The sequence below is a fragment of the Camelus bactrianus genome, chromosome 5 (assembly GCF_048773025.1).
Source record: "Camelus bactrianus isolate YW-2024 breed Bactrian camel chromosome 5, ASM4877302v1, whole genome shotgun sequence".
Lineage (NCBI taxonomy): Eukaryota > Metazoa > Chordata > Mammalia > Artiodactyla > Camelidae > Camelus > Camelus bactrianus.
Genome location: NC_133543.1, coordinates 85,900,229 through 85,917,384, shown reverse-complemented (window position 1 = coordinate 85,917,384; position 17,156 = coordinate 85,900,229). Strand labels below are relative to the sequence as shown.

The window sequence follows — 17,156 nt, the reverse complement described above, 5'->3', positions numbered from 1 at the left end:
AGTCATTGAACAAATTCATTTTCCCTCCAATCCTTCAAACAGAGCAAACTAGAAGCAACAGGGAAAAGTAACCGGTTTGGCTTTATCATTTTCTCATCTCTGCTGTTCAGCCTCACCCTCAGAAACCTGTCTCATAAAGGATAAGGTTTTCAGAATTGTCTTGCCATGGATGCACTTGGTTAAACAGAAACCCAAACTATAACCCAGACAGACATGCACCTGCCCTACGTGAAGGCAGGTGGAGGGCTGTACCCAGTCCAAGGACCCCGCTCACAAAGCCTGCCCTCATCTCTGCACATCCTCGTGGGACTCCCCTCCATGGGTCTGGAAGCTCACACCTGTGCACGATGGATTTCCTACGAACCAGTTGCCGGTCATACCGACTCATCCTTCATCTACAAGTAACCAACCTGACAAAAGGGAAAGAATTTGGCCTTGTCTTTTAAAAACCGTCATTTACACAGTATATTGCAGGCAGTGCATCCCCGATATTCATGGTCATGTATCAGAGCCTATCTGGGAGGCTCAGCTGGGGGTAAGTACATGGGCTGCAGTTTTATGTCAAATCTCACTATCTCTATGAGCTGACCTGCAGCGATGAAGGACTTTCATGTCCTGAATCAGTGTGTGTAGAGGCGCCCTGGCTTACCGCCTCCATTCTGGGACCGCTCCACCCACGTGAACGTGATGGCCCCTTCCCGGCAGCTCTCACTGAACCGCAGCAGGAACGTCCCCGGCTGCTGGTCCTTCAGCAGCGCCCGCTCTCGCTCCTTGCTGATAAAGCCCACGATACACCTGGATGTGGAAAAGGACTGACGTTCAGTCATGACTGTCATGTTCACGTTAACTTACAAATCAAGACGACTGCAACTTGGCAAAAGAACATCAGAGAAAAATGTATTGACTACATTAGATGCTTTAAAATCTATCTAACTGACACTTCAGGAAGCGTTTCACTCATACATATATATGTTGAAGTCCCCAGAAAAGCTCATTAACATGGTGCCAGCAGGATGCTACTGATCATCAATAAATATTCGCTGGAGTAATGAGCCTTTCATTTTCACTTGGTGATTTCAAAGGTCATAAAAATGTCTGAATTTATGCATCCTTTACAGTGAAGAAGGCTCAGACAATCTATTTTCATGTTCTAGACTTGCTGAAACATCAACTAATCCTGGGAATAAGACAGAAACAATTTACCAAGTTAAAGTTTTTTCCTCCTTTCTTGGTGGCAATAAGTAAGTGCTCAAGAAATTTTTGTTGGATGCATGAATGACACTAAGGGTTTTTTAATTTAGCTTTAAAAACGCATGTACATATACTACGAAAGTGTAAGTTTAATCTTATCAGGGCCCGCTATCATGAATCTCTGAAGGGACAGCCTATAAGCACCTGTTTCTGTGAGACACACACAAGTCTGTCTGGGTCAGGCCAGCCTTGCAGTAAGGGAGCATGTGCTCAACATATGTTTCAAAAATACATCTATCAAAAAAATATACATCTCTCAGCGGCCCTTACCCATCATTCCAGAGAGAGAGCAGGTGTTTTTTAATGAGTTCAAGGATGCTTTCGATCCAAAGCCAGAAAGGAAAATTTTTATCATTTATATTTTCCTGCAAGTATACAAATGCACACATTAGGAACCAAGAAATCCTAAATAGTGATGTGTACGCCTCCTCCCCCCATCAGATTTTAGTTTGCAAAGACTGCCCAGCTGCCAAAGCTAGCCCTGCCCCCCCAAGAGCAGTCTCTCCGCTCTTATCGGCGCTCAGACACCAAGCTCTCCGTTTCCTGAGCCGGGCTCTGCTTCCCTTTCCAAACAGTAGCGACCCAGCCAGGGAATGACCTCCAGGGTGAATCACGGAACACAGGCTGCCTGCCTTCGTGCTGGTAAAACCCGGTAGTGCAAGCCTGTCAGCACTGTCTGGTGACCCCGGGGGTCTGACTGCTACCCACGGCCGGCCCCGCTGCCTGAGCAGGCTCGGGGAAGCTGGCGTGGCCCCACAGGCCGGTCACCCCGGCACACAGCACACACAACTCGGGGCTGGGACTGAAACGCCGCCAGGCCAGGGGCCGGCATGGGCAAACACAAGACTGGCTTCAGATACGAGAGAATGTTATCACACAGGCAGGTGCTTCCTGTCAGACTCACACTTGGAGACTAGCCTTCTGCGGAGAAAAGTAAACAGCTTGCCCTCGGGGCTCCGTGGGCGAGAGGAACAGGCCAAAGTCAGCACACAGTGCAGTCAGCACCGCGGCGAGAAACACGGCCACCTCCGGAGAGTGGGAAGAACTCAGTACAAAGCCCAGACAGCACTCACCTTACAGAACCGCGTCCATGGGATAAGACCGTCGGGGACCGCACTGGGACCTAAACAAACAAAAATAAGCTTTCTCAGGAAATGGACGTTGATTCTGAAGCTCTGGCTGGATGGCTGCCCGACACTCTACAAGGGAAGGTTGCACGTGCAAGGCTGACAGTCTCAGATTCACTGATGCTAATGACTTGCACTCTCGGGAGAGGCCTCCGTTTGGTCCCTCCCTGTGCTGCATCATTTCCCACTGCCTCCCTCTCCCTCCTTAGCAGTCTCCTCTCCCACTGACCCTACGGAGGTTTCTCCCATGTTCAAACTAAGACCAAGATCACCCCTAGGTGATCTATTTAACTGACAATTGACTTTACAAGCTTATTTTAGACATTAATTAGGCATTTCTCTCAGCCCTCCTCCAATCAGGACATGGGTTCAGGCAGGCTGATGCAAAGCAAAAGCCAAGTGGGAGAAATGAGAGAGGGGAAGGGATACTAAGGGTTCGCAGCTACACAAATTGAAGTGGCCAAGGCCGTAAGAGGTGGTGAGCCACCATCTCCCTTCACAGAGAATCACAAGTAAGCCATTCCAGGCAGGAGAGACACCTGTCTTAATTCTCACCAAATAAGGGAATGGAGTAAGGAGATCTCTTACATTTTTATGAAAGAGCACGGGACCCCCACTGTGACAGGCATCTGGCCAAGAGAAGGCCGTTTGGTTAGGAAAAGCCTGCAGGTGTTTGCAGTTCATGCAGTGTGCTATACAGAAGGTAAAACTGGAAAAAGGTGCCCGTGGATTCTTAAAGAAATAGTTCAGATACTCCCATTCACTGAAGATCTGACTTTGGGACCAGCAGGTCTTAGATTTGCTCAGTGTGGAAGACTAGTAAAATCCATGATGTTAGCTCCTGAAAGGAAATTCTCTATCATGACCTGGACCCTGCCCATCAGGCAAACTGCTGGTCACAGGCACCCTCCTGATGTGGACAGTGTCTCCTTCTACCTGGACCACCTGATGGAAGAGACTTGGGTGTATGCTGTGCAGTGAGAGGCCCACGGCCTTACTTTTACCATGTTGGGGCTTACTTTTTTCTCCCCAAGATTAATAAGACTTCATCTTTCTCAAAAGGAACTTATTTTAGCCACAAGTAATATATCTTGCATAATTCAAAAATCTTTTCCTTAGGAACCCTGCTCAGAAATGTTAATATGAGATAATGGAGAAATGATCCATTTAAATCTTTTATGAGGTCTCTATCTTCTTCTAAGGTGAGGCATAATTCACACTTAGCTATAATAAACAGCAGATGGAAAATCCAACAGATTTTAACACTCTTCAACCTTGAGCAAAACAGAGAGCAAAGAGGGGAAAGGAGCAAGTCAAGATATTTTTATAAATTTCAACTTTTAGATACATAAAAAATTAATATGCTCATACCAAGAAGTTTCTCTCCCAGCATGTTCAGCTGGTCCACATTGAGACCTCTTTTGGTGACAGAAGAAAACTGCCAGCTCAGCACCTCTGAAAGCTGAGACCATCGTGCACAAGGTGGGTTCAGGAAGAAGGACAGATTCTAGAGAGAAAACACCCAGAAGCTAAGGGCTACTGGAAAGCCATCAGTCACAAGCTGGACACTGACACATGAGGTCTGTGCCAAGGTTCAGTTCTAGTCTCTGTGACACACAGAAGTTTTCGCAGTGTAAGAAGAGAAATACAGTTGATTCTCATTATTTGCAGATTCACATTTGTGAAGTCATCTACTCACTAAAATTTACTTCAACCTCAAAATCAGTACTCATGGTCATCTGTGGACACACCCATGCACAGAGCAGTGAAAACTTTGAGTTGCCTGGCATGTATATTTCCAGTTAAGGTCAAAGTTATGCTCTGCCTTCCTGTTTCAGCTCTCATACTATATGAGTGTCTTTTTTGAGGTCTTTTTAGTGCCATGGGTTTGGTGTTTTTTTTTGCATTTTTGTGTGTTTCCTGGTTGGTGATTTCATTTTTAAAATGCCCCCCAAGTGTAGTGTTGAAGTGCTGTCTGGTGCTTCTAAGTGCCTTATGGAGAGGATGCATGTGCTATATAAGCTCTTTTCAGGTGTGAGTAAAATGCTGTTGGCCGTGAGTTACAATGTTAATAAAACAAATATATTAGGTAAGGGATCTTTAAACAGAAACACACATAAACAAGGCTATGTATTGATCAGCTGATGCAAAGGATGTGAATCAGAGGCTCACAGGAACCTAACCCCTAGGTGTAATGTTCAGTATTCACTAATTCAGTGTTCACAGTGACTTTAAAGAATGTAAACACAGCAAATAACGAGAATCGACTATAATTAACCAACCGTGAGTACACACACTCTAAGACAGGAGCATGCTTGTTTAGCAGATGTACCCATTTTTTAAAAAGAGTAACAATAAAGGACCTCCTTCACAATAAACGTTATATGAAATCATCTGTTTCCTGAGCTTATTCACATGGAAGGAAGTTTCTAATTCTCATTTCTAACACATACACATGCTTCGCGTTTCCGCAGTTCCTCGGCAAGGCCACTCAAGTTAGGTCACTTCTCCCTCAACACCCAGCCCTCAGGGGCTCTTCCCGACATGCAGAAGCTAGAGCCTGCAGTCTCTGGTTAACCCCTGGGATGAAAGGAGATGTGTTTTCCATACCCTGGGTTCTGCCACCAGCATGTTGTACCACAGGATGGAGGCCCAGCCGCTCGGGAGCTGGCTGACATTGGAGATCACCACGACAGGCAGGGAGGTCGTCTACAAGATGACAGAGACTTTGAAGTCATCCGAATCACAGGAACATCACCTTCAGACCACCATGCAGCCTCACAGCTAAGCAAGGGACTCTCTGTACATCTGCATATATTTTACGCTTGAAAACTGAAAATGTAAAGTTACGTTCTTTTCTTTGTAGCTTATCTTTGATATACCTTTTCAGTTAAGAAATAAGCTTTAATGCTTCATATAAAAAATTAAAACAGGACACCTCAACTGGAACATTTAGCTTGTAGTATCTGAAATTCCATTCAGTTCTCTAGCTTCCTGAACCATTAAATCAATGTCAAGATAGTATTGGCTGAAAAAAGAAAATCACCTTTTTTAGCAATTAGGTAAGTATGTCTAAAATAAAAATTGAGAAATAAAAATACATGTAACAGTTTAAAGTAAAAATAAAGTTCTCCACGTCTGGAACAGGTTAAGTCTTACCTCAAGGTCAATGACCAAACCAGGCTGGCACAGCTGGGTTTCAAAACTGAGAGAGTGAAGCTCTTCAGTAACGATGAGAGGACCCTTAAAAGAGAAAAGGGAAACAGAAGGAATATGGTGATTCATCCACTGATCCTGCAACTCTGAAGAGCCTCCTAAGCATTTTTTGCAACAGGCTGCAGAAAGCATGAACCCAACTAGCTGCAATTCAGAAGATGATTCCAGTTTTCGGTAACCTATTTTAGATGTAGTTATTCTGAGTATCTCAGTGTTCTCTCAAAGACAGAATTTCTGATACTTTGGCAAGGATTATGGATGAAGGTGAAGAAATGTCGACAGGGAAACAGCAATGTCTACTGGGTTTATTCCTGACCTACAGCTTCCTGATCCTCAGCCCCCTCTGCCCAGCACTGCCCTGCCCGGCAAGAGCTGCACACCTGAGGCAGACGGGGGTGGGGGTGGGTTGGGGTGTTGGGGGTGGGTGGGTTGAAGTGCACATGTGTTCCAGGTGTGATTATCTACTGGAAGGGCTGATTTGCATAAGCCTGGCAGGTCATAAAGTGCCTTGGTTTGGGCAGAAGTGTTACAGTGTTCAAAGTGCCTTCAAACATAATATTTCACACGAGCTTCACAACAACTCAGAACCAGAGAGGTGTGGCTCCCATCCCCACTTACAGGAGAGGAAACAAGTCCTGGGAGGCCACAAACACAGCAACAATCCAAACCAGGGCTGCTCGGCTTGTCCTGGCGCTGCCCCACACGACCTCTGCTGGCCGAGGTGGGGAAGGACAGCCCACTATATAGGCACAAAGGACAAAAACTGTTCCAAACCAAGGCAACTCCAGGCATTTTGTCCTCTGCTCATCGTAAACAGTAACTCTTCAAGGATCCGGCTGTAAAAAGGAAACTGATAGAAGGATGATGACATTGAGTAGGGGATGCAATGGCAGGGCACATGCTGCCTCTCTGCACAAACTGTGTCCGGCAGGGCAGTCATGAAACTGGCCTCTAGTTCCAGTTCTGACAGTAACTTCCCGTGCACCCCTAGCTAAATCCCGCAAACTTCTTGTGATCCAATTTCCTCACCTGTGAAATGTAACGCAAAAGCTCACCACTGGGCTGTGAGGGGCCAGTAAATTCACATGCAAAATCATTTGCCAACCACAAAGCACTAGCAGAGTGTTTCACCATTACCACAGATACACCACGTCCCACAGCTCATTCGCTGCTCTTCCCTGCTGGGTCTGAACCCCTCTGTGAGGTGTCTCCAGCCACCAGGGCTACTGGGCCACTGAGCCAACCTCACTGGACAGGTCTGCTAGTCAGAGACCAATCGTGACAGAGACTCACCTCATTAGTTCTGGCACCAGCATTTTTCTGTTCTTTCAGTTGCTACAAAAAAGAAAGGATCTTAGTACACAGCACAATAATCATCAAGTTGCTATTTTCATCTACAGATCAAACCAAAGTCAGGACTTAGAATAAAGGAGGCAAAATATTCTCAGAATGCAGATCACGAGATGAAGCGACCCTTGTGTGGGTTCACAAGTGGAGCGCCTCTCCCCAGCAGCCTGATGCCAGGCGGACACGGCGGGCTCAGCAGGATCCCAGGGAACGGCATCTCGCTAGCTTTTCCTGAACCATCCCCCATCACCTCCATTAGCCGTTTCAGGCTCCCCAGACTCAGGGCACAGCTCCTCTGTCTCCCACTTCCCCCAGCAGAGTCTCCCAGACTAGGTCCAGTGACTCCAGCCCTCAAAGACTGTTCTTAGAAGGACTTTGATCCCTGAGGCTTTAAGCGAGCAACGTGGAGCCCTGAGAGCAGCTCTGGACACCCTCCGACTCCCAAGTTGGACCGAGGCTCTTGCACAAGGTCAAGCTTCCTAACTGTGAGTTTGCTGACTCACAAGATGTTGCCAGCAAAAAGGGTGCCTTGAACAGGGAGCACACAGGGCCCCCAACACACATCTGCAGAACAACTGGCCACCCCAGGGTCTTCTTGGAGACAGGCAAGAAGGCACCACCCACTGAAAACCCCTCTGCTGATTTCTGCTGCCTGGTGCCCGGGCCCTACTCCTCTGGAGACAGAGGGCTAGACCCAGCAGTTGTGGACAAGATGCCAGGAAGGAGGAGGTAAAGAAGGGGCTGAGAGCTCCCTGGGGTCTGCCGCTCTTGGAGGGGTGAGAAGGAATGGTCAGGATGTGGAGCAGTAACAACCTCTTGAGAAACTGCCAGAGTCTAGAGCAAGTCCTGGAGGAACCACATACAGATAACTTATGTGCACACTGGTTCATGGAGTATTTTACTGGGTTCACTGCTCCCCAAAGAAGGTGTCTCTGGAAGAGAGAGATTGGCAGAGCACACAGGGAACAGTCCTGGGATAAGGAGGAAGAATGAACATTCCCCAAGCCGCCAGCCGCAAACTCTAGTAACTCTTCCCCTGGGGGCCCGCCCACATCACACAGTGCACAAGGCGCCACTCTACTGTAGAGCAAGTCCTGAGAGACAAGATGTAACAAAGAAGGGGGAGCCGGTCTCCCTACCAGGTGCCGGAATTCTGCCGCCAGACTTCCATTGGTGGACTCCTCCATGTTCATCACCTTCGTGTGAGTGCCCAGAATGTTGAACTTTCTAAATCTAGACAACACAGGGCAGAAGTATGTAAAACGCTTGGAACTATTAAACACGCAAAGAAAGAAGATAGTAAAATATGGTGCAAAGGACTTCACATACCCTTTTACTGTATTTCTCTCATTTACATCTCTGCAAAAAAAAAAAGAATATATAACACATATGTGCATTTAAAATTTGAAATGAGCTTTGACAAAAATATAAAAGTCGGTGTGTAAAATCAACATCAAATCTATAGCTGTGGGTTTTCAGCCCATTCCCTCACTCATGCTCTCCCTCCATCAGCCATACCGGCGCTGCCAAGTACTGCTGAGTGACCTTAGGCATATCAACCATGTGGGCCTCACACTTCTCATATGCACATCGTGCTAACAGCACCAACCTCACGGGTTACTGAGAGGAGTAAATGAGTGGGTGGGTTAGGAGCACAGAGCACACCCTCAGCAGACGGAAGCCTCAGGTACCACTATTTCCTGAGCAGTTGCTCACTCCGTGCAGGCGCCGTGCTAAGCACCAGGGATTCAGTAGACAACACTGCTCACTCTGCAGGGACAGAACTTAGAGGACCTTCTAAAGTGATAGCTCGATCCTTATTTTTGTTCTCTGTTAGTTTTAGTGCTTTCAGGGAAATACCCGAATAGTCAATTACTTGGGGAAACTGTCAAGCTGAAGTTTTAAATCTGAGGTTAAAATCCCGAGAGACCTTGCATTTTTTTTATAAATTCAGTGATAACTTTGTCATGTTCTGGACAAATAATGTATCTGTTAGGCACAGGAGAAGGTTAGAGACTGTTAGCACACTCACAGTAAATGAGTTAGCTTCCTTTTCTATCTCAATGAGAAGTTCAAGGTTTTGTGAAAGACAATCACTGTTAGCTATGAGAGTGACCGATTTTCCCGTATAGAAAAAGAAAAAAAAAAGAATTTACACTTTATAACCATGGAACCTTTGTCACGACCAAGAAGCCAGCACTGGTATGTGACTTTCAGCTACCTTGACACTTCATTTGGACTTCATCGCCTCCCCACAGCATCCTTGTCTCGTCCCAGGACCCAACATTACATTTGTTTTTTGTATCACCCCAGCCTCCTCTGGTCTGTAACAGTTTCTCACATGTTCCTTGTCTTTGAAGTTCCTGACAGTTTTGAGGAGCACTGCTCTGGTATTTTATAGAATGTCCTTCAATTTGAGTTTCTCCAGTGTGGCATCTCATTTTTTTTAAATTGTGGTAAAACATACATAACATAAATTTATGATTTTAGCCGTCTTAAATGTACAGTTCAGTAGCATTAAATACATCCACACTGTTGTGCAAAAAAAAAAAAAAGAGAATTTACATTAAAAGGAACAGTGTGATACAAAGCTACCTTGTTAAAGCTAAGAAGAAAACTCAAAAGTGGGACAGAAAAGACAAAAGAGCAAGAACAAACTGAGAGACTGAGTTAAGCAGAGTGTGGTAAATTGCAGTGGCCACAAACCCTCTGCAGCTCTGTCTTCAAGAGACAGAAGGTATTTATTTCCCTGTCCCTTGAATCTCAGGGGACTCTGACTTGCTTTTACCACCACAATGGAGGGACGTGGAGCTGTGCAAGTTCCAAGTCTGGGCTCCCAGGCCCAGCACACTGCTGCTCTTACCCACTTGGAATGCTGTTGTCACATGAGAAAGCCCAGGCCAGATTCTCTGAGAGCCCCCTTGAGAAGGGCCCAGTTATCCCAGCTGAGACCTCAGACTTGTAAGGAGGCTATGCTAGACCACTCAGTGACAAGCAAGGCAGCCCAGACCAGAAGGACCGCCCACAGCCCACAGAGTAAAATAATACGTTTTTGACTTTTAAGCCACTAAGTTTTGGGGAGATTTGTTACACAGCAAAGATAACTGATACACAGAGAAACCAAGGATGATAGCAGGAAAGACAAAGCCACTGACTATGCTACTAAGAAGAATACAGTTATAGGAATGGAAAGAGACAAAAAGCCAGAGGAAAATGACCTGGATTATCATGAATGGTTTTGAAACTTAGTAAACTGGTATGTTACACACACCAACGAAAGCATTAAATACATTAAGGGGAATGTCGGGAGCTAACCCATCTTGTTCCTTAATGTAAGTGGCTGGGTCACTGCTAGTCCAGGTCCAGGGTCTAAGGACAAAACAGGATGAGCTTGCTCCATTTAAACCCCACAAGAGACTCTGCCCACTCCTGGGTCCCTACTGAAGAGACAAGCATGAAGCTGGCAGGCTCCACACAGGCCCCCAAAATGCCATCAGCTTCACACCAGAAACATCCCCACACTGGCCACAAACTCACGGCACCTGGAGGATCCTCAGACTGAGTCTGATCAAGAGCCCCTCCTCTGGGGCTGGCCTAGGAGGAGGGGTGGTAGCTACCTGAAGACTTGATCATTAAAAAAAATATGCATAAAATGCACTCATTCTTTGGGTCATTTATTGCCTAAAAATGCACAGGCATCTTGATACCAGCTCTAGGGGAAGCTCCCAACATCCTGAACAGGAGGTACTGATTTAAATTTGCTGGGATCACTTACAAACAGCCCCCCGTGTATCAGCCCATGTTTGGATAACAAAACCAGCATTTCAATAGTGCTTATATCTTAGATAATATTAAAGATATCTTACTTATCAAATAGGACTTTGACCTTCAAATTATAATTCAGCTCTTGCAATTTCACCAACAGTCTGAAAAGAAAAATAAGCCATTGTTACTTTTAAAAACTATGCCAATTCTCTATCAACAACCATTTCAATAACCCTCATCCCATCCAGTTTTTGGTTATTACAAACAATGGAACTGACATCCTTGTATGTCTACTTGGATTTTTTTTAAAATGTATTTGTAGGATAAATTCCTAGCTATGAAATTACCAGGACAAAACTACAACATTAAATTCTGAAAGAGAGCAGCGCTGATTTTACATTCCCACCAACCGTTAGTGAGGGTACCTGCTTTCCTACACAGCCTCGCCAACGCTGGGTTTTATCAAAATTTCTATTTTGGCCAGTTCTATAGGTAAAACATAGTGAACATTACTTTCTACTAAAACTTGTACTTAATGCTTGTCCTATTCGGACAAAATGAAAATTACCACCCATAACTGGGGAGAAGGAGGCTCACATCTATAATTGCTCCAGGGCGGTATGGAAAGATGGAAGGAAGGAGACCTCGGCTGAGATGCAGATATGCCTCTGCTCCAATGAGCTGAAGACTTTGGGCAGAAGCCCCCCACTAGCCGGCTCCATTTACTGAAGCAGGTGATGGGATTAGACTTCGAGCCCCAGCCCTGCCAGCTGTGAGTTCTAGGACCCACGGGTGCTTCAGTGTGGTGCTGGAACACCAGCAGCCAGGAAGCAGCACCGTGAACCTAACTCAGCAGCATCCCGGAATAAAGGACTAGGGCCAACTCCGGAGGCAAGTCCAGCTCTTCAGAGTCCAGCTGCTCATCAGTAGAGGAATAGTTAAATGAATGTAGCCCACGCAACAGAAGAGAGTAAAGCCGTATGTTCTCATGTGGAAACACTCCTGTCAAGGAGAGAAACAGGTTGCCAAACACCAGAGACAGCAGAACCTTAGTTTTTAAAAATGAAATATTGTGGGTCACATATATTTGTGTGTGTCTATGCAGAAACAAACTATACACATGTAAACACAATGGATTCATTTATATATTTGTGTAGACATGGACAAAATTCTAGGAGGACTGACATTAGGCTATTTACCATGGTGGTCTATGGATATTGAGATCACACACAGCTCTGAGACTCTGATGAAAGATATGAACACACTCACCAGAAAAACGTTCCCCTCATGAGTCCACATTCACAACACACTGTGTATAGTTCCGGGGGAGATGTGCAGCTCAGGGTATGAGGGGATAAAGATGCAGGGAACTTTTACTCTCAACTACATGCAGCACTGTAATTTTGAATTTCTTTTGACAGTAAACGTTCATTACATTTACAACTGGAAGAAAATCAGGTATCTGTGTATGTATGTACACATATCTGTTATATTTCTAGTTTGAATAGAAAAGATACTCTTAGATATTCTAAATAAGAATTCATATTAAAATGCCTACTGCAGAATTACCTCTAAAGCACCCTGCCTAACAGTGCTGTGAAAGGAAGTTGGTGCAAACATCCTTCGCGGTAGGAGGTGTAGGGGCTACACCTTCTCTTTCTTACCTCAGCTTCACAGTAAACTGTACTCCAGTCTTCAAGACCAGTGGCCTCTGAGGATGAGTGGGCATGCAAGGCTGCCTTTCCACCACAAAGGAGCTGTAAATTCCCAGCAAAGAGCAAATTAGCATTTCCATGAATGTTGACGCAGTAAAAAGTTATTTTCCAGACAGAGAAGAGGGGGTTAAAGGGCACAAGCTAAAAACCAGTTTGAAAGAGTCTAACGAGTTGGATGAATAAAGTGAGGTTTTCCAGTCAGTAAAGAAATCCCCACATCTAACTTGCGCTCAGCAAAATCAGAGTAATTGCAGTGACCTGTGATGCTCTTCAACAATGAAAACCCTGAGTTGGATTCTGTTCATTTACAAATCTGCATTAAGAGTCAAGTTTGCTAATTAGACTTTGGTCTTCACAACATATACAAATGTCAAATCATAATGCTGTACATCTGAAACTAATATGTCACACATCAATAGTATGTCAATTTAAAAATAAAAATAAAAACAACAAAACAAAAATAAATTTTACTACAGTTGAAAATGAACCATGTACCCACACTGCTTATCACCGTAATTTTAAATTGATATTTTAACATCCTTTGGAAAGTTGCTCTTCTTCTAGTAAAATTTAGTGGTATTTACTATCCAACAAACATTTCAAAACATTAATTTTCAATTTAAAAAAAGAATAAAATTTGCATTCCAAAACCCAAGTAAATATTCTTGATTATTTCAAAATCCATCATCCAGGCATTCCTGTTTGGACATTAGCCACAGGGAACAAAAGACACTTTTATTATGTCAAGTTAGCATTTTAAAAAATTGCAATATGAACTCTATTCTTCTACTCGGCACCATTTATTAATCTACTATCTACTATGCATGTCTGCAACACCTCCCCATGGGTGAGGCACTGCATAAGGCCCTGGTGGGGGAAGAAAATGACAAAGGTACATCTCTGTCTACTACGACTTTCCACTTTACAACAAAGATAACAGAAACACACAGACAACTATGTAAGAAAATCCAGAATGAGGGAAGGATAAAGAGTGAACCATGCAGATCTGAAAGGGAGGCAGCATCTGCCTGGGAACTCTGAGACTTCATGATGAGACATAAGCTGAAATGTTCAGGATGTGCAGTTTTGAAAAGAGGTACCAGAGAAGGCTCTGAGGCCGAGGAAACACTGTACAGAGCGGCCTGGAGAAGCAACGACCAGAGTGGGCATGAGGTCAAGTCTGCCTGGAAATGGGGCACATGGAGAAGCTAATTCTGGAGTGGCTGCTGAGGGCCAGGCTGTGGAGGTGGCGCTTGGGAGTCTGGCTTAAGGGCTCCCCTCAGATTAGCAAGTGATGAGAAGCCAGACTGAACTCTGCTCTGGGACAGCGCAGGGTCACAGGGATGAGTGAGGGACCATTTAGGAGACTAAGAGTTCAGCAGAGAGGACTTCACAGTTTGAAACGTGACGAGACCACAGAACAGGAATGAGGACAAATATCAAGAGGTTAGACAGGTCTCGTTACAGACCAGCCACAGGAGGACACTGGTTACCAGCCTAGGTGGTCATAAGAACGATGGGCCATTGGCATCAACAAGGGATTCAGGAAGACCTGATTCAGGGACGCCATAAAAAATTTCATGTAACCTACTCAACCCTTCTACGTTACCAGAATTACCATAAAATTTTCCTTGCAAATCATAGCAAAAGGTGCAAAAACATCTCCCTCAAGTTACCTCTGAATGAGCTGCTGGAAGAGGCTGAAGGTCCGGTCCCATAACGCTTGTTTGTTTTTCGTGATGGGGTCATGTTCGTAGGTATATTTCTGCTCCAGTTCCTCCAGCTTCTTCAGCTGCTGACGAACCTGCTGCAGACTCTCCGCAACTATGGTGAACCTGGGAAGGCACAAGCCACAGGGGTCTGCATCAGAGGCCATCCCCAGGCAGCCCGGATTGAAGAGAACCGCAGAAACCAACATGTGGTCTTTACAGGCGGCACACAAGGTTATCCGCCCAGCCGGCGCTGCAGGGAGAAATAGGGAGCAAACCTTCTCCTGGTGTAACGAGTTGTTATTTGGGAGGAAAAAAAAAAACTACTGTGCACTGAATGATTACAGCCCAAGTAAAAAACCTCTGCACACAAATGAGAGGCACCAAAGAGAGGTGGGTGTGGGCCAGGGCTTCTGGGAGATCTGTGACTTCAACTGAGTTGTAAGATAACTGGGGCTTAAAGGGACAAGGCAAAGGGAAGGGCGGAGGCAGAGGACGTCAGAGGTGATGTGGAGGCAGCGAGGGGCCGTGGGCAGTGACACGTGGTGGGGAGGAGCAGGAGAGCGCCGGGAACAAGGTCACTCTCCCCCTACACGGGAAGGAGAAGGCAGGACGTGCAATCAAGACACTCAAAAAAATACGTATATAAACCAAGGAGGACACCCAGCGACTGTGTTCAGGTTCCTCCGTCCTGACAGTAAACCACCAACGGTGGTGCCACCTCTGAGCCCAGCTGGGCTGTGGAAGTGCTGTTTAACTCCCCTGAAGCAATGACAGAAGAAAACCTTCTCCTAAGGGAAAAACATCTTCACTCGGTGGTTTCACTCCTTGGAAAGTTCAAAGCACTGAGCACAGCCGTTGGCCATGAAGTGAGAGGCAGGATAAAGGCAGGTGGGTGAGCTCTAGACGGATTCTAACCCAGTGATTCCCTACTTCGCTCAGGCCACGGCACACAAGAGCGCGATACTCCTTGTACAGCACAGTGGGGGACACCAGAGGGCATTCATGTCCCTGGAAGGGGTTCCTTGTGGCCTCAAGTGACCACTAGGGGACCCCAGCCAGCTGGAGGCCCCGCCGGGCCTCAGAGGCCAGTGTCTCACAAGGCACATGGGGGCACACCAGACTGGGGAGCTGTGTTCCCACCTACAAGAAATTTGGGATATGGACTGGCAATTCAGAAATAAAAACAAGTGGCTGAATATTAATTGTGAATTACAAAAACAGCAATCCATAAAGTAATCTATCTCATGAGCTCTCTGGTCCTTGGGCCTTTCTGTTCCAGGCCACCACCCCTCCTGCGGACTGACTCTACCTTTGCACCCCTCTCAGCTCGCTTCCTTCATCAGCTCTGCAGGCCTCCCAGGAACTATGCGTGCACACCCTCAGGGCAGGCCACCTGGCCTTTCTGTCTCCGGTCTGTCCTCAGACTGCTGCCAGAAATCTGAAAAATTAACCTCCACTTAGGTGAAAAAAAAAACCCGCCTGGCTCACCAGTGCCCACCAGGTAAAGTCCCAGAATTCCCAGCTAGGTGTGGGAAGCTGCAGGAGCAGCTCCAGCCTCTCGCCCTCCTGGCACCCGACTCACTAGCCCCCAACGTGAGGACTGAGGGCCCCTGCCCATGCCGGCCCCTCCTCCCACGCTCTTCCCCTCTCTGGTTCACAAGAAGTATGGCTGCTCACTCCCGAGTCAGGCCCACTTCCTCTCTCTAATCTTCCCTGTGACTCCTTCCTCGTCCTCCATGAGCTCTAGGCGGACCCTGTCAGAGCCCTGGCAACCTTTCACTGAACAGAGTCATTACCACGTCCATCTCCCGCCTCCACACTGAGAGCTCCTTACTGGCAACCACCAAGAATCATTCACCTTGTGTCCCCAGGCCCTCGCCCAGTGCCTGACACACACTGTTTAACAGGTGAATTTACTAGATGGATGACTGAATGAATGGCCCACTGACTATTATTTCATGTAAGCCTGGAAAATGCCTCAAGCTCTTTTGTTTTTAATAAACACTGGGACTCGAGCTGTTAAATGTGTTGTGTGACGACCATGGCACTGGTGTGTTGGCACAGTCAAACGACACATCCCACGGCACACGTACAGCAGGAGAGGAGGGCTCCAAACCAACCAGGACCTGGCTCAACCTGGCGTGATTAACACTGTGTTTTTCAAGTCAGTGTCTCCAGGGCAAGAAGCGGCTGGACTACATCAAAGTCTAAACCAAACTTTCGACAGGATCTGTTTCACTAACACAGCAGGAAGGTGCACACTATGAGTTTACACGGTTAGCGAGTCGGCTGCCAATTTTCTGCTTTGGAGAATCTCACCAGTTCTGCAGCTGATCGAGGCAGGCGTTGGGGGGTCCCCCAATACAGGCACTCTGCTGTCTCTGCTTCCATTCCACCAGTTCATCATTAATCAGGGCTTTCTGAGTAAGTTCGGTGACATTCAACAACTCTATTATTTTGTGAACTACTTCCTAAGGGGAGAGAAAGAAACAAAGTGAAATAAACTCATCTTTAATCACTGAATTTTAGAAGATTTTTTTTTAAGGAAAGCAAATATTCTTTCATCTCAATTGGGGCTGTAAGCCAGGTGGTTATAAAAATAACTTGTCCTCTGTTCTAAACTTCGAGTCCATTATTTACAGTCCCTGGCAAAACCAATGTGTTACCCTGGGAAGTGAATCACTACCTTTCTCTTACTGTCAAGCATTAAATACATCTTCTGGAGTAACATCTGTTCCTGTTTCTGATCATTCTTTGCCACACCATTGGTTTCATGTTCTGTGAATTGGGAGAGACAACAGATAAATATACATGTAAAAGAAGACAAAACCGACTAAAGCTAAGGCTCACATACATTTAGGAGAAATAAGGTCCAAATGCTGTCTGGAGATAGGTCAAAGTTGGTCCTTCTTTAGTCATTATTAAACAAAACAAGAAAAATGTCCTACACACAAAACCTGGACACCCTGAAACAAAGTACTTGCTTTCAGTGACTCATGTAAATGGTACTGTCTGGTTCTTAA

General features: G+C 45.9%; 1 protein-coding gene across 3 annotated transcripts in view; it reads right to left on the bottom strand.

Moving 5' to 3' along the window:
• The window catches only part of STAT1 (signal transducer and activator of transcription 1), a 62,347-nt gene that overhangs the window by 32,921 nt on the left and 12,270 nt on the right, over positions 1-17,156 (bottom strand). For all 3 annotated transcript variants that reach the window (XM_010948715.3, XM_010948718.3, XM_010948716.3), the window contains exons 8-21: positions 16,820-16,911; positions 16,453-16,604; positions 14,098-14,256; positions 12,371-12,463; positions 10,808-10,867; positions 8,271-8,300; positions 8,081-8,174; positions 6,888-6,929; positions 5,538-5,621; positions 4,989-5,087; positions 3,750-3,885; positions 2,325-2,374; positions 1,522-1,616; positions 650-795 (exon numbers count right to left, since the gene is read on the bottom strand). In XM_010948715.3, the coding sequence (XP_010947017.1) occupies positions 650-795; positions 1,522-1,616; positions 2,325-2,374; positions 3,750-3,885; positions 4,989-5,087; positions 5,538-5,621; positions 6,888-6,929; positions 8,081-8,174; positions 8,271-8,300; positions 10,808-10,867; positions 12,371-12,463; positions 14,098-14,256; positions 16,453-16,604; positions 16,820-16,911 (1,332 nt within the window). The remainder of the gene's footprint in view (positions 1-649; positions 796-1,521; positions 1,617-2,324; positions 2,375-3,749; positions 3,886-4,988; positions 5,088-5,537; positions 5,622-6,887; positions 6,930-8,080; positions 8,175-8,270; positions 8,301-10,807; positions 10,868-12,370; positions 12,464-14,097; positions 14,257-16,452; positions 16,605-16,819; positions 16,912-17,156) is intronic.